The 17927-nt window shown below is 41.7% G+C and overlaps 3 protein-coding genes across 3 annotated transcripts; 2 read left to right on the plus strand and 1 right to left on the minus strand.

Moving 5' to 3' along the window:
• Window positions 1-286: 286 nt before the first annotated feature.
• LOC115735620 (zinc finger protein ZAT3) lies at window positions 287-1570 on the plus strand. Its single transcript, XM_030666966.2, has one exon. The coding sequence runs from the start codon at window positions 405-407 to the stop codon at window positions 1458-1460; it is 1056 nt and encodes a 351-aa protein (XP_030522826.1). The 5' UTR covers window positions 287-404; the 3' UTR covers window positions 1461-1570.
• Window positions 1571-6011: 4441 nt separating this feature from the next.
• LOC115735613 (protein NLP2) lies at window positions 6012-11630 on the plus strand. Its single transcript, XM_030666952.2, has 4 exons — window positions 6012-7685; window positions 8393-8440; window positions 8514-9510; window positions 10391-11630. Exons 1-4 carry the CDS (start codon window positions 6831-6833, stop codon window positions 11302-11304), a joined length of 2814 nt encoding a protein of 937 aa, XP_030522812.1. The 5' UTR covers window positions 6012-6830; the 3' UTR covers window positions 11305-11630.
• A 653-nt stretch (window positions 11631-12283) lies between these two features.
• On the minus strand, window positions 12284-17462 carry LOC115735614 (pentatricopeptide repeat-containing protein At2g17140). Its single transcript, XM_030666958.2, is given in 5 exon segments — window positions 12284-12819; window positions 13893-14091; window positions 14275-14301; window positions 14303-14390; window positions 14876-17462. Coding segments are annotated over 5 exon segments (2886 nt in total). The 5' UTR covers window positions 17371-17462; the 3' UTR covers window positions 12284-12742.
• Window positions 17463-17927: the final 465 nt, after the last annotated feature.

Consider the following 17927-nt stretch of genomic DNA (forward strand, 5'->3'; position numbering starts at 1 on the left):
AGAAAAAGAAGAAGAAACCTGTACGCGCTCGTTGGAACACGGGGAGAGAGAGAGAGAGAGAAGGGGGGGTGTCATGGGTTATTCTGTCACGTGCAAATTTCGGAGCGGCGGAAGTGGGATTCGCGTTGCATGGGGCGTGTGGAGATGCCCGTAGATTACGTCTTTGTCCCCACCCCCTCGTGCTGGGAGCGGCGCAACGGGGAAGGGCATTATTGTCCTTCGACCCTTGTGGATAAACATTCCGTACTAACCGAAAATAACCGCCTGTCCACAATGTCCTATCCGAAGGCCTAAGTAACCGCTCACTCCCCCCACTACATAAGCCGCTCCAATGCCATCGGTTAAGCTTTTTGGCCAACCCTTCTCTCTCACAGCATCTGTATTGAAAAAAAAGAAAAAGAAACATGAACTCCGATTCCGACTTCCATTTCGCTCTTCCTCCGACCCATGAAATCCTCACTTCCTTCGCTTCGATCCCCAACACCAACTCCTCTCTCGCGAGATACGACCCTAACCCACGCAAGAAGCGCTCCCGACTGATACAGTTCGATTCCAACTTGAGCGTGCCGAGTCCCTCGGGCGTTTCGAGGCCCAAGTATGGGAAGAAGCCTGACCCCGGGTTGCCGAAGATCACCCGGCCGTGCAGCGAGTGCGGGAAGAAGTTCTGGTCGTGGAAGGCCCTGTTTGGCCACATGCGGTGCCACCCCGAGCGCCAGTGGCGTGGGATGAACCCGCCGGCGAACTTCAGGCCGGTTGCAGATTCCCCAGCCAAGTCTTCGAGCAGGACCATCGTTGATCAAGGGGTGATGACAGAAGAGGATCATGAAGTCGCAATGTGCTTGCTCATGCTGGCTGACAACGCTCCAATGGATGCAGATTCGCCTCGTGCCGCAACAACAAATGAAGGGCTTCGGAATTCTGACATGTTTCCCGCAGGAGACGTGCGAATGGGGGTCGATCACAATACCGACGGGGGATGCCGGTCGGATTCAAGCGGTCAATTCGAGTGCTCGAGTTGCAAGAAGGTGTTCGGGTCGCACCAGGCCTTAGGGGGGCACAGGGCAAGCCACAAGAACGTCAAGGGCTGCTTCGCAATGGCGAGGAGCGGTGACGGCGAGGTGGGTTTCCATAATGCCAGTTACTCATTAGACTGTAATCAGGACTTCATTGCTGCGCCCTTTAAGGACCATGGTGGGGAGGATAATATGACGCTTGATTTAGGGCACCAGTGCAGTATTTGCCTGAAGGTCTTCTCTAGTGGTCAAGCCCTTGGCGGGCACAAGAGGTGCCACTGGGAGAAAGGAGAAGAGCCATTCTTGGCTCAAGGTCTCAACGCTTTCGCGACGAAAGAGCCGCTACCTCGTTCTACTTTGGACTTAAACTTGCCTGCCTTGGTTGGAGAGGGTTCGGCCTCGTCTTGCTTTTCTGATCTGACTCTGGATTTGAGGTTGGGAATTTGATTATGCGGGTTTGGTTTTCTAATTTTACTGTGTCATTTGAAGTTGTGCTGTCTTATGTGTACCATTGATATCTTCTGACTTGGATAGGGTTGGGCACCCCAACATTTATTAAGTGGGTTATAGTGATTATATGTTGTTATTGGTGATGCTGCAGCAAAAGTTCCTAAACAGAATTTGCTGAATCCTTCCACTGTGCATACTTCTTTTCCGGTCTTTTTGTTCACGGATTAATGTCGAATGCGCTGCCTGCTGCTGCTTAAGGGAAATCTGATAATTCATGCTTCACTGAGGACGACTAGCTTTACAAATTGTGTGCTCTCGTTCTGATTCTTGATCTGATGATGTTAGAAAGCAAAATATTCAGCTACAGCACAGGTGAATGTCAAGAGACCAACTTGATAATCTGATGTCAATTTTGTTAGACTGCTATGATCACTATGCCGAACTTTCCCTTAATTGTGCATTGCGTTTGGACTGTCCGGACATTGCCTATGCGCGACTCTGAGGAACACGCTCTGACTTTTCACAAAGCAGCTGAACTCCCCTAAATGTTGTAACAGTTGAACTCCTTCCTAGCATAATATCTCCTAACCACAATAATCCGGCTACAGTTGTCGGTCATCGGATTATATAGAGCGGCTATGCTTTGAATGTATTTGTGAAAATAGATTCTGTCGACTGAAACGGTAGGCTGGTGCTCACATTTAAGAGGTTGGATTATAATGTTTGATAATGGTAAAGCCTGTTGGTCAGGGTTGTTAACTTGTGAAGCGCAAGTAGTACTTTTGGAAAGTTTGCAGCTTTGCAATTCATGTTTGGAGATCAGAAAAGCAACCTGTTTTTAAATGCCTATGGCATCAGCCAAATAACTGCATTCACCATAACTGACAGGTAGTGGGTAGAGGCACCAGTCACCGTGAAATCACATGATAACAACATTTCCAATACATTCATGCTTTTGTATTAGATTTGGAATTAGTCTAGAGAAGGAGCCCATCAACACCGTTGCAGTCAAGTTTTCTCGTCCTAGAAAGATCATGGCAGCTCGACACAAGAGACGTGGTATGTAAGTCGCCGCAAAACCTCTCATTTGTTTACAGGAAAATAGTTTGGGAGCCGAATTGCTTATTGGGTGTGCGCAGTTACACGATATATGGTTAATCTGTTTTGCTGATTCAAGATGCAACACGACCTTCATGTTTTGTACAACTTTCAGAAATTAGAAAATTTGATTGCACCAGTCTGTTCTGTTTGCTAGATGAATACCGAGAGTGAACTAAAATTCCCACGTAAGACGAAATTGGGTCGATTTTCTTGAAACTCAAAAGAGTCTTCTTTGAACGAGTCGTTATTCCAAACAATCGGACCTTCTTTCGCAGCTGGCCATGGTGTGTATTTCCATATGATCATGTTGCAGAAAGAAAAATTGTGATGTATTGCGTCGCAATGTCTCGGTTCAAACACTCATTATGCAGATTTTCACCAATGAATATTCACATCGTTGACAGTACTTGCTCATAAAATTAAGGTTTTCGTCTCAGAACATGACTACTATTGCGAATAACTAATCAAGGTTTCATCATTGCTTATCCAGCTTGAATCCACATTAAGATACCTTTTCAAATGCTTCATCCTCATTCAGATATCAGAAAACTTATGATACTCTTGGTTGCCGACTTTGTACTATAGAAAAAACGTATGGTAGAATCTTCCTGCTGCATATATAAATAAGCTAGCAGACATGAATAATGAATCCATTTAGTATCTTGCACCGATTCTATTGACTTGTGGTATCCACATCCCTAAACGTCGTGATCAACACCGAAATAATGCACTAAAAAAATACAGTTTGACTCTAAAAGCTGATGCAAACCGCAAAAAAGCGTGCGCCGGATATGCAGCTCGGTAAGATTGAAAAGAATACACAGCTCAAGACTTGGCAATATCATTTATAATTAAGCTGTGCTACGATAATTGGCAGCACCGGCCAGTCTCTTCGCAACATCTTATTCAACGGCGTCTTTCGAGAACTCGGTACCGTGGAAGGCCGGGAAGAAAGAAAGAAATGGAGATACTGTGTTAGTCATGTTTGTGCCAAACTGATGACCGCGTCTGGAAGTTTTGCCCGGCACCTGCAGTCATAGCGGAATCAAATGGAAAATCTCTGTCCGCTTTACATCCGTCGTTCATCGGCTGCTGAAAAACATCTAGGTGTAGCTAAAACAACCATGGACTCTTTCATCAAGAACTAGTAAGAGGCCGACAAATTTGCCAACTGCTAGAAAACTTGACACTCGAGAACAGCAACTGTGCAACTTCATGGAAAAAGGGTCATGCTTCATCTGGAAAACTCAACACTTGAACAGTAACTGTGCAACTTCATGGAAAAAGGGTGTCATCTTTCACTAAAAAGATGAGGAAAAATGACAAGGCAAGGCAAGAATCTTAACCCCACCTAGCAGAAGGCCAATTTGATTATCAAGTGGCGAGAAAGAAATTCCGGGTGTGACAAAGTTCATTATGCAAGTGGACGGGTCATTATCTCAACTGATCCATCACCAAAGTGCACAATAATTGTGCTCTTCAAGAGCTTTTTCTGTGTAACACACGAGTACAAGAAATCCAATTGTTTAGCGCATGAGTGCATTCACTAATCTCATCTTAAAATAAAAAGTTAATGGAACAGTTCACACTTTACAACACACGATTCAACTCAAGCATACATCATGTAGGAGAGCAACCCAAGAACATTTCTTACCAGTTCAATGCTTGTTTGGCTTGAGGTTGAACAATAATTAAAAAAAAAAAAACTGCAATCACAATTGGGCTGCCGACTAAGACCTTTCTCTTTCGATGGCTCATTATCTTCGATTTCTTCAATGCCATCATCTTCGATTTCTTCAATTTGGTACCAAACGCTTGCTAACGTGATAGCAACTCTCGAATCGATTATCACCCTCCATCAGCGATCGATCGTGCTAATTACACCCGAGTTAAATTAACCAAAAAGATTGAGGACCACAAGTAGATTATTCTTTATGTTTTATATACTAATGACCCTGCATTTTTAACCCTTCAATGGAAATGGATGCATCTGGTTGGGGAGGCAACCATATCTTATAGTCAGATACATACATCTGATCTAATCTCTCTATTTATGTGCTAATCAATGAATTTGATATAGGGGATCAAATTACTTTAATCTCTAATTGAGTATGACTTAGGGTGTTTCCTGGTCAGCAACAATGGTGGGGCATGCTGGTTTTGCGCAAAGCAAAATTAATAACAAGCTTGAAGCCTTATCTCACACGAAGTGGATCACACATGTCATGACCACTGACCATGAAGATTCCATTATGCAATATGAATATACCAACGAAGCAATCAATCACTTAGTTAAATTGATGAAATGCTCAACAAAATAAATAGAACTAGTGCTTGCTTACCTCATAGAAAATGGTTTGGATGCGGGGAAAATTACCGAGGCTTGTCCCCAAAAGTTTTTTAGGGTCACATGCATACCATATTTTAATATGGCGAATTTTGCAATTTACTTAAGTCATATACCCAGGCATTTTTATTTTTTTTACTAGCTGGGTATATTAATTTTGAAATGACTAGGTATATGACTAACGTATGTATATTTTTAATAAATTTACTTGTTGACCTCTAATTTATTAAAAATGCTTAAAATTGATCTCGTGCGTATCAAAATGACATGTCGATATGCTGGACTCACGTATCGCTGGCATGTCTAGAGTGCCGATAACGTATCGATCGCATATAGAAGAGTGTCAGAGAGCATTGAACACAACACGGAGGCCTCCGGAGAGTGTCAGTATTGTATAGATCACTAAATCTCATATGATGTAATATAAAAATAATGAACCATGCTTTTCTTGAGAAAATTTAGAATCTCTTGGTCAAAGGAGGAATTATTGGCGGATATTGGTAGGAATCTTTTTCATCACACACTTCACAATTCATAAAAGCAAAAAAAAAAAAAAAAAGAATAAGAAGAAAAGAGAAAGCCATCTAGGGAAACTCAAAGAAAAATGCCAACTTTAGCTTCTCTGTGCCCGTAACTTCCAAGAATCTTCTCCTCTTTTATCACTCTACGCTGTCTAATATTAACCTATTGACTGGAGGGGGAGAAGGATTATAATGAACGAGGGGAAGTATCAGAAAATCCCAAGTAGCAAATTATTTTTCGTGGGTCCTATTGTTTTTTGTTAGAGCAGATTCTCCCACGGTCCCACCAGCTTAACATGAGGTAATGATATACCCAGAACAAGAAGACAACAACAGGCTACAGAGTTTGACGAAATTCAGGCAAAATTAGCTCTTTTTTCTTGTGGACAGGGGGTTTTGGAAGAGAGAGAGAGAGAGAGAGAGAGAGAGAGAGGGGACTAGAACTGATACATCAAATCTTTGTTGGTGATGTATTGCTCCTTGTTGCTCAGATATAGATTATTGATTTGCCCGGAAAAGTGAGTGACTTTATCTTTCTTTCTCCAAAAACTTTGAAATTTTGGTTGTTTTCTGGATCTCTTCAGTTTCTGTTGTATAGTACTGGGAGGACCCTGTGTTACTTCGAACAGTTAAGAGCTATCCTTTCGTCTGGATCTTTCTATCTCCTTCAGTTTGTGTTGATTAGTTTAGGTGAGCGGTGTAGAGCAAAGGCCTTGAAGCAGTAGAATTAATTGTAGAGCATAGTGTTCAGTGTTCATCTTCTTTTTCTTTTTCCTATAGTTAAATACCCATTTGAATCTGATTTGTGGGTTTTGAGTTCGTCATTCAAAGGATGGGCGAAGTTGCTTCTCTTGGAGTTTCGAAATGACACTCTCTCCTTGTGTTGTTTCCATTAATTTAAGTCCAATTTGTCAATCCTGACATCACTACCTAATGTCAATTATATTTCTAAATGGGCTTTCTTCTCTTTTAAGATTTATTATGACCATAATTCACGCTTAACAAATTGCGGCCCCTGGATTTTGCAACCAAGCTGATGTTGGATTGCTATTTGACAATCGGGTTCACTGAAGAATGGGGCAATTTACTCCAAACTTTATGAATCCATTCCCAACCACTCTTTCAAACAGCTTTCCTGAAAGAACTGTTGGTTACTTAATTTCCCCCCCTGAAATGCTTTTCTGATCGCAGTTCCTAATCAATTTTTCTTGATGATGTTTCGGCAACTCAGACAAATCAGAACGTTGGACAAGGCCGACATAAATCCTTCCTGGAAGTTCCTCTTTCTGTTTTTCATCTTCACCGTGCTTCTGTGTTTTGGGTCATAATGATGTTGCGGCTGACAATTCAGTGATAACTGGTTGTGGTATCTGCTTGATTATTTGAGGATAGAAAAGAATGGAGGATGTTGCTTTCACCCCTAATTCCACAAGTGAGAATCTCTTGGATTCTGCCATGGACTTGGACTTGATGGATCAACTCTTGTTTGAAGGGTGCTGGTTAGAAACAACAGATGCCTCCAACTATTTGCCTTCGACAGAGTCTGATCAAGCCAATTATTATCCATTTCGGAGCGTCTTTCAAGAGGAGGCAGGGAAAGACTTCGCCGAAAGTCTACCCTCAACATGTCCTAGAATAGAGGAAATATTGGAGGTGGAGCAGAAAAATAGTAACACTTCCGAAGCTACAGCATCTTCAAGTCAATCCGAAGGTTTTCAGATTGAAGGGACCGAGGTTGGGAGACGGTGGTGGATTGCCCCAGTGGCAAGCCCTGGTCCCTCTTCCTCCATGAAGGAAAGATTGATGATGGCTCTTGGGCGTCTGAAAGAAGGCACTAAGGACAAAGATGTGCTAATTCAAATATGGGTGCCGGTAAAGAAAGGAGGGAGGAACGTGCTTACGACGATTGATCAGCCCTATGTCTATGATCCTAATAGCAAGAGCCTTGAGAGTTACAGAAATGTTTCAAAAACATATCAATTCGTGGCTGACGAGGACACTAAAGAGTCTGTTGGCTTGCCAGGTCGGGTTTTCTTGGGGAAGCTCCCGGAGTGGACTCCTGATGTTCGGTTCTTCAGCAGTGAAGAGTACCCACGTCTCAACTATGCTCAGCAGTATGATGTCCGGGGGTCCCTTGCACTTCCCGTTTTTGAACGGGGCAGCGGGACTTGCTTGGGTGTTGTTGAGATCATAACAACTTCCCAGAAGATCAATTATCGTCCAGAACTTGAAAATATCTGCAAAGCTCTTGAGGTCGCTTCTAATTCTTATTCTTGATTCCATGAGAGCAGATGTTTTTGAGTCTGATTTGATACAAGGAGAATTAAGCAAAAAGCTGTCTGCTTGGCAATACAAAGAAAAGCATCGCCATATGTGGTAACAAGCTGTTAAAAAGTGTTGAAAGATAGGAAATGACAGATTACGAGCAAGACATAGTTCCTGAACAGAATATTTGCAGCCTGAATACATCCTGTGTGGGTTCTTCAGTACGTCAGCTAAATATTGGGAAATACCAAATAGCATTAGTGTCTTGCCTGTTTTCCTCGAGTCCGAGTTCACTGTTTAGTATTTTCCAGATTACAATCGGTGTTCTAATCCTCAAGTAACGTGTTGTTTGGTGTGCGAAGCATTTTTCACGTCCTTGTCAAGCAGAGAAGTTGGAGACATTAACCCCACACTCTCTGTAGTCCATTTTCGCAGTTTCCTACTGAGGCATGTCTCATCCAGCCATATGGCTAATTCCTTTTTTTCTCTATGGATCATTTTCACTGGAGTCCCAATTTTCTTCATAATGATGTTATTTGACACTGTTTTGTCGTGGCATCTGTTACATTTGTTTGAAAGAAAAAGAACTTTTCAAACGGTTCTTTCTCCAATTATTTATGGTGTACCTCAGCAGACACCTATGAATGGCAAGAAAATTTGTCTTCTCATGTTTGATTAGAGTTCCATATATGCAGGCTGTTGATCTTAGAAGTTCCCAGACCTTCAGACCACCCAGTGCAAAGGTAAATGAATTTTCTACTAGAGTGTACCAGAAATCCATGATGTACTTATGAAGCGTAAATGGGTTTATCACAGGCTTGCAATCCGTCATACCAAGCTGCACTGCCGCAGATCTTAGAGGTTTTGACATCTGTATGCAAACGATACAGACTGCCACTAGCTTTGACTTGGGCTTCTTGTCTTCAGCAAGGTAAAGAAGGACCTCGGCATTCTAATGAGAACTATGAATTCTGTGTGTCAACCGTCGATTCTGCTTGTTTTGTGGCCGATCAACACTACTTGGGGTTTCAGGAAGCATGTTCCGAGCATCACCTGTTAAGAGGACAAGGAATTGTTGGGAGGGCATTTACAATAAACAGGCCATGTTTTGCCACTGATGTAACTGCATTCAACAAGAGGGAGTACCCTCTTGCTCACCATGCTCGGATGTTAGGGTTATGCTGTGCCACTGCAATTCCCTTAGCAAGCATCCACACCGGATCAGTTGATTTTGTCTTGGAGTTCTTTTTTCCAAAAGATTGCAAGGCCACTGAAGAACAAAAGCAGATGATTAATTCATTGTCCAGTTTTGTACATCAGGCACTCCAGAATTCCCAAAAGGAACAAAAGGAAGTGCTTGTGACATCCTCAAGAGATACTGGAGTTAACACTTCAGATAAAAGATTTCAGGTTGAAGAAACTGATATGGTGCTACCTTCTCTTAACGAACATCATCCACAAGAAGCGTCATGGATTGCAAATATGGTGGAGGCCCAAAAGAACAGCAAAGCAGTCTCTGTCCCATTGGAGGCTCAGAAAGAACACAAAGAAGAATTTACAGTGACAACCAAATGGGAAGAAACTGAATTAGGACTACAGCATGGACAGTTCCATCCAGAGTTTCACCAAGTTCAGCAGAACTTTGAAAACAAGCCTAGTGCCAAGGCTGGTGATACTCTTGGTCAGTTTCGCTCCACAGGTGGTAGAAAATCGGGTCAGAGGACACGTACAAAGACTGATAAGACAATCAGCTTGGAGGTCCTCCGGCAATACTTCGCAGGGAGCCTCAAAGATGCTGCTAAAAGTATTGGTGGTACGGAATTTCTGTTTGCTACTTACTGATTCGCTTGTACTTAGTTAACTCTTTATTTTCAATTTGACACTTGGTCGGGTTTCACAAAGTAAACGAGAATTAGTGAAGCGATGGGTTGTGAATAGCCAATGAAACTTCACAAACCAGGCATAAATAATTTGCTATGTTAATTCTATAGCTTCAATAAGAGCACACATCCGATGTGGTCCAGAAATGCTCGTCTTTTTTTCTTTTATCGATGAACTGATATTGTTCTTAACTCAGAAGATAACACTAATACCTGATGCTGATTGACCTATCACAAGCAAACTGCCAAAGTTATCCGAATTGCTGATTTACATCTGCGTCTGCTTAGAGAAGAACCTACTTTAGCCTTGTGGGGGTGTTGGATGTATGCTTTCGACTCTTTAATTGCCAGTGTAGAAGTTGGGTACACAATCTTATGAATTCAAATCCTTTTTGTTTGTTCTATTAGTTGCTGATACTTCCATCCATGTGCGGTCATGGAGAATATAAATCCAACTAGCCCCATAAGCTTGTTGCTTCTTGGAAAATTTCCTTTACCATGTCAACTGGAGCTTATGCAGCATAAATCGCCTTTCAGTTTTTCTGTCATGTCATGGTGAGGTGTCACGTGGCTTTGATTTGAGAATCTAAATTGTCCCCTTTTGCACTTCACAAACTCACCTGAATGTTTCTTACGGAGTGGGTTACCGAATGCTTCATACTCCTTTTGACTGACAAACCTCTGCTCGTGCTTATAAAATCTCCTGATCTTGGAGAATCTGTGCCTTTATTTAGCCGCAAGAGCACTTGTCACTTAACCAAGTACTATGGCCTTCCTGGCTAATAATGCTCACCCAGATTGTTCTATGTGCAGTTTGTCCTACAACCTTGAAAAGGATATGCAGGCAACACGGCATCACTCGATGGCCTTCTCGAAAGATCAAGAAGGTAGGCCATTCTCTGAAGAAGCTTGAGAGCATTATAAATTCGGTCCAAGGTGCTGAGGGGACTATACATGTACGCTCATTTTATGAGAGCTTCCCAGAATTGAACTCTCCAAGACACTCTGAGAAGGGAACTTTTTCATCAGCTAATCTGAGTAATCCTATGGAGCAATTAAATCCTCAGACTGAGAATGGTCTGTTCAGATCAGGAGCCACTACCTCGAATTCTCCATCTTCCTCGTGCAGCCAGAGCTCCGGTTCTATTACCTCTTGCTCGACTGGGATGAAGCAGTATTTTACTGCAATAAATGCTGCGAGCAGCAGTGGTCCAGTGCTGTCCAATAACCCCTCTGAAGTGCTAAAACGAACACGGAGCGATGCAGAATTACATATTTCCACTCATGAAGAGCCAAAGCTTCTTATAAGATCGCAAAGCCACAAATCGTTGGTTGAGTGGGGAAGTCTCGAGAATGTAGCCACTTTACCAAAAACCAACAGCCCATGCATAACACGAGATGTGGGCGTTTATAGAATTAAAGCAATTTTGGGAGAAGAAAAGATCAGGTTCAGCTTGAAACCCAGTTGGGGATTTAGGGATTTGCAATGGGAGGTTGCAAAACGTTTCAACATAGACGATATCGGAACAATCGATCTCAAGTACTTGGATGATGATCAAGAGTGGGTTCTTTTGACATGTGATGCTGATCTTGAGGAGTGCATTGATGTGAACAGAATGTCGCGAAACCATACAATCCGGATCTCCATTCACCAATCTTCACATCACAATCTAAGAAGTCTTGTTGGTGGCAGTGGCGAGGCTCAGCACCAGGGCCATATCCAATGATTAGCTCCCAGTATTTGGGATCTAAAAATCCACATGACACAATTTTTCTTTTGTAGACGAGCAAGAAGGCAAACCATCCGTTGGAGGCGGGGACGTCAGACCAGGTTTGAACCCCAGCTATAGCCCAAATGAAAGAAAAAAAGGAAAATTGTTTCTAGGTACTTTTAGTTCATGTCCAGCTTTCCAGGGGTTGCTAGAGAACTTAGTGAGTGTAATTACACAGTAGATTTGCTTAATTCCCAGGTGCTAAGCATGTTTGCTTTGCTTAAAGCTGTTGCTTCCGTTGGACATATAGTGTCATAATTCAAGTTTCCTTCGGCAATCAAGATTATGGCCCAGTTGATTGAAGCTAGATAACTTTTCCAGGCTGGAGATGACGGTGTACTTTCTTCTTCGTGACTTTGGAGAATCAACGACTCTGTTTTTTTAGTCGAACAACGACTTTTTCGGGCAGTCTGATTTACCGAATTCAGGGAAAGGGCAAAAAAAAAAAAAAAAAAAAAAAAAAGAATTCTAGCCTAACAAGATTGGTGAGCGCCAAGTAAATGACATTCAGGGTTAAAACATTACGATGGCTTCAGCAGGCATCTGTAAATTGGGGTGACGAAGGTGCAAGTGATGGAATGTTTACGTCAGCTACTACGTAGCTGTCAACTGAACCCATCATTTGGTTGAAAATACATCAGATGGCAAAGATCAAATGAGAGGTTGGAATTAAGTATGCACGTTCAACATGACAAAAGGGGGAAGATGCAGCTTGAAAAATCAATCTGAATCTTTGACAGCAGATCATCTAGTAAATCTCCGACGGAGCAATCTCTCGCGATGACCTGAAAATTGGGAACTATATAAATATGACAATATTTGAAAAATCAAAGATTAATGAAGAGCAAATCCAAATTACGCTGACGAGAATAGAATCCAACAAATAAATGAGCCTGCCGACAAAATTGCCTAGTGAACATATGAGGAATCTCACTATTCAAACCTCTCGAGTCTATATATACCATTTTACCCAAGTATATTACATAATGGTAACTGAAGTCGCGGAAAATGAAAATGCTCTACTTGGGTTATTTGATATCCCCATCAAGTTACACTGGGTTATTCAAATGTCCATAGTAATGCCCAGGTCAAGCATGAGAGGAATTTTCACACAACAGAAGCATCCGTAATTAGAGACAACCTTTGCAGTGCCGTTATGTTGCTGCATTTTTATGTCTCAGCATCCCTTCTGATTGGGTTCAGGGCTGGCATGTACACCCACCAGAAATTGCTGCCAGATCAGTGGATGACTTGTGAGATCTATGATGACATCACTGGTCAGATCATTCCCGGATTGTGGTGCTGGAACTAGGGAGGATCAACTAGGCATCAATAGTAGGATTAGCAAGCCACTCCAGACACATAATTCTGCACAGAATCCTTCGTGAGGGCACTAAGATGGCCAGAGACCGGGATCTCTGGTATTTCCACCAGATTGATGGTGGTAAATATAACTTACATGCCATTCAACTGCAAAGATACAATCAAGAAATGAAAAGATGACTGGATGAACTTTTGGCATTTCACATTACTGTGCATGAACAGGAATTCAACGGTCTACTAGTTACCTGATGCAATACATCCGGCTACACATCAAGCATTCATTTTGTCTGAGCCCCACAGCAAAGCCCACTGTATGTCATGACATGAATATTCCGCTCCTGCAAGTTAATATTATCAAATGCTGCTAGTAAACTCCCTCATGATTGAGCTCCAGGGAAGATACTGGATGTTTATTTAAGTCATAAGAGGTTTCGCAAAGGTTCTCTACTAGTTAGTATAGATAACTAGTCTATACTATGCGATTTTGTGATACCACTGTCAACTGTTTTAAAAGCTTAAACTGTTACATGAAGACGTGGTTTACATTAATTATTTTAACACTCCCCTCACGCTTAGTTTGATTTTTTTGGCTAATACTACGCATGGAAAAATTCAATTGGGAAGGAAAATGGAGTCCGGAAAGATTTAAACTCAGACCCTCTTGCTTTGATACTATTAAAGTATGTCCCATATTGCTTGACAACGGGTCCTAAATGCTCTTTATATTCATGTAGTTTCCCTCCACTTATCAGTTTAAGCTTTTGAGTTGGATTTTCTAACATGGTATTAGAGTCAGTGCTATCCCTTTTGCGCATGTGCGTGGTAAAAGTCCACGTGAATAATTCCACGTGCCACTTGTTATCCGCCTTGCACGTGAGAGGGGTGTTGAAGTATGTCCCACATTACTTGATAATGGTCCTAAATGCTCTTTATATTCACCTATCAACTTAAGCTTTTGAGTTGGACTTTTTAACGGATACCATATAAGATTTTGTGGGGCCACTATCAACTGTTCTAAAAGCTTAAACTATTAGATGAAGGCGCGGTTTATGTTAATTATTCTATCATCTACAAATACAATGATCACAAACTACTGTATCCGGACATCTAGAAAGGAAAGGAGCAACCCAACAATGGATCTTCACTCCTTTAGATCTGACAATCAAACAACCAAGGAAATTAAGAAAACAAAAAATAGGAAAAAATGGATTTTAAGATACCTGCATTCATCCAAAGGAGCCTAGACCCTTCCAATCCATTTGCTGTGACATCTAAAAAATGAGAGGAGAACTCAGAAACTTGTCGTGGGATGTTCATGAGAGAGTGAGTTACTGAGCTGCCAAGCATCTCAAAGATGATTAGTTCTTCTATCTTCAAAATCCTATATGGTGCAGATGAACAATCAAACAAATTCCTAATCTGTACAAAAGAAAAAAAGCACAATTCGAGTTACTGAAAACATGTACAACATGAATTTCAACTAGAAGCCAGAGAGATATTTCTTCGTCAATATACTTGTACAGCTAGATTTTTACGTCCAAATAACTGTCTAAGCTACAGTGAGTTCTGCTCATGGAAAGCAACTAATGAAGTTGACATTACCATCTCAAAAATCCAGGTAATCATTTTTCTTTTGCTGCAGACTTGGTACACTGCCCTGACCCCAACCTTTCTGTACTTGCTTGAGAGTTCTGGAGACAGTCCTGCTGCCATCATCTCTGTTCAAGAGCAAAGGTAAGCTATAGGAATGGGCATAAAAATTTAGAACTAAATGCATTCCAGCAGGTGGGCCACATACACATTACTTTCATTCAATAAGGAAAAATAGAGCATGTAAATTTCCGTGATAACGTGACTTAGTGCAAATTTGCAGCCATATGAGTTGCAACTTGCAATTCAATACTCAACATATAATTAATCCAACAACTTCTCTAACACCATCCATACTTGCCACAATGGCTAGTCTGCAAGCATATCATACTGCGTATATTTAGTGCAGGGAAGAATGATATCCAACCATGATTCTGCACAAAACTGTGTGCCATTTATCGAAGAAGGCACTGAATTGTTTTTATTGTTATTGGACAATTAAGTGAAATCAAGGACTGTAGAGATTTAATATAAGCAGTGAAGTGGCATGCCGACACCCAAAAAGGGAGAACAGAAAGACAAAGTGAGATATTATATATCACTTAATATGTACCGTTGCACTATGCTTTGCCAATTGTATTCCTTATAGATATCCGGTCTTCCGTGAAAGCTTTTCTCCTTACTTGTTGCTACCTCCTCATTCGACACTATGTCCATCATCCTCTCTGCAAGTTGATCAGCCTCCTTTTTATTTCCTTTATGCCTTAATCCGTCAATTACTGGCATGAATAATGCAGGGTCAACTCCATATCCACTATCGGTCATCTTATTAAGAATGCGACTGGCATCGTCTATCTTCCCTTCATTACAAAGGATGTTGATGAGATGATTAGAGAGAAAATCTCCCAGATCAAAATGTCTGTTGATTGCAGCTTTGAACAACTCTTCAGCTGCTTCAATTTGCTTTCCCGCGAGCAACTCGTTGAACAGCAAGCTGTAGAGGGGTTCCTTGTGGCCACATATATTAAGAGCTATTTCAAACAACTCCTGGGCCTGTCCAAAGTCGCCAGCCTTGCAGAAAGCTCTGATGAGTATCTTAAAAGTAGAAATATTAGGAAATACTCCCTTCTCAATCATCTCATCTAGAATAGGAGGGGCATCAGTAATTCTCCCACCTTCACACAGGCATCTGATGAAATTATTGTAAGTACAGACATTAGGAGGTATTCCTCTTTCTTTCATTTCGTCAAGAAGTCCATATATCTCAAATATCTGATTCTTTCTTCCTAAGCCCAAAATCAATGAATTATATGTTTGTAGCGTCCTGCTGCAACCTTTTTTCTCCATGTCCTTGAGAACTCGAAATGCGGATGATAATTTTCCCTCTTTACAGAGAGCATGCACAAAGGCATCATAAATAACAGAATCAGGGCGTATTTTTCTACTCATCATCTCAGCAAACATCTTCTTAGCTTCTTCGACCCTACCAGCCTTGCATAAACCACTAATGACAGTTGAGTAAGAGATTAGATCTGGGGAACATTTGTTGCAATCATTGGCATTGTCGACTAAGCCAATAAATGAATTCCCCAGATTTCCAAGAGCAGCACTTCCGTGACTCCACATGCCACTCACTATCTCCACTGCCTTATCCAACTCACCTCTGAGACATAATCCATGTATTACGATATTACAGGAGACAGTATCTAAGCCATAACCTCTCTCATTCATCTTCTGCAGTAACTTTTCAGCCTCTGATATCCTACCCTCTTTCCAGAGGCTATGTAGCAGGAAATTAGAAGTGTGATTGTTTGGGAAACAGCCACTCTTCACCATCTCCTGGAGAATATTTCTCACTTCCAGCATCTTCCCTTTGTTGCAGTATCCCTGGGCTAAAGTGCTATAAGTGATTGTATCTGGGGAGACACCGGAACTTTTCATTGAACGCATCACTGTCCTTGCATCAGACAACATCCCATTCTTGCACAGCCCATCAATCACAATATTGTACGTGTAAATGCTGGGTTCAACACCACTTTCAATCATCTCATTTATTATTGATTGTGCCTCTAAGAGGTCCCCCTTCCTAATCAAACCTAACAACCAGATATTGTAGCTCTCCAATTTCATCAACTCACTCTTTCTCTTCATCGTATCGCACAGAGTTTTGGCTTCCTCCCACATCCCTTCCTTGCAAAATCCTTCAAGCATTAGATTGTATGTTACAGTGTTTGGCTCAGGGAGGCCCAACTCTTGATCTGTTAGCATATCTCTAAAAATTCTAGAAGCTTCTAATACTTTACCGGCAGAGCAAAGAGCAGACATCCGGGAATTAAAGGTAACAATATCCGGAGACAAGCCATCCCCTCTCATCCTCTCTACCAATTTTTCGGCTTCATCAGTCATACCTTCCCTACAAAAGCTAGAAATCAAAGTATTGTACACTACTTTATTAGGCGTAATGCCTGAGCTCTTCATCTCATTCAAAAGCTCCAACCCCTGGCCACAGAGTTGAGCTCTACAATACCCACGAATCAAAATTCCAAAACTATACTCATTAGGCCGACATCCTTTCTTATGCATTTTCTCAAACAAGTTCCGGGCATCATTCAAACGGCCCACCTCACAGAGCGCGCTGATCAAGAGATTAAACGTGTAAGTCTCAGGGCTCAACCCCGCAACAACCATATCCTTGTACAACCACAATACATCATCCACATCGTTTCCCCTCAGGCACGCCTGGATAAGCAAATTATACACGAAAACTGAAGGCGGGTGATCAGGGAAACAAGAACGGAGCGACTTGAATTGTGAGACGGCGGCTGCAAGAAGACCCGAATGGGCCAACAATTTCACGAGGGAAACGAGCGAAGAGGGGCGAGTCTCGGTGGGGCACGAGGAGAGGATGAGGCTCCGGAGGTCGTCGATCTCGGTGAGCATTTTGGCGCGAACCAAGATGCCGGCGATGATGGGCAGAGAGCGGACGATGCATTGGGTGTGAGCGGAGGAGGGAGGGGAGGAGAGAATGCGCTTGAAGAGATGCCATGCGAGCTTCGGATTGTTGGCGTTCTTGAAAAGTGCTTTGGCGAGTTTGGCAGTTTGGTCCATTCAACGGCCAAATCGTGTGTCCGTCGACTAAGTTTCGGTTTTTGTTTTGCCGTTGGTTTTCTTCCAGTTTTGATGTCTGTCACTTCGCGCCACTTCTCTCTCTCTCTCTCTCTCTCTCTCTCTACACGTACTAACTTTTTAAGATTTTTGTTTTAGATCGAACGTAACTTTTCAAGACTTATTTTTTTGGTCAGATCTTTTCAAGATTAAAAAGCCAATTTTTTCCAATTGTAATTCGGTAAAATTTCTTATGTAAAATGGTAAACTTCAAATATCAGTGAAGGAAAATCCCAAATAAAGGTGCGAAGTACTTTCATTTTCTTAAATAAATACATGAAATAGACATTATTTCAATTAATGGTATGAACTGCCCTCATTTTCTCGGATAAGAGATAAATGAATCTTATTTCAAGCAAGAGTATGAAGTGATCATATCAGTTTAAAAAGCTGCTATCATTTTCTCAAATAAGGGAATAATGTGAATCTTGTTTCAAATAAGGGCATTTTTGTCTTTTATTTTTTGATTTTTTTCTTTCTTTTTTCCCCTTTAAAACTAA

Source organism: Rhodamnia argentea, chromosome 11 (genome assembly GCF_020921035.1).
Source record: "Rhodamnia argentea isolate NSW1041297 chromosome 11, ASM2092103v1, whole genome shotgun sequence".
In the NCBI taxonomy this organism is placed as follows: Eukaryota; Viridiplantae; Streptophyta; class Magnoliopsida; order Myrtales; family Myrtaceae; genus Rhodamnia; species Rhodamnia argentea.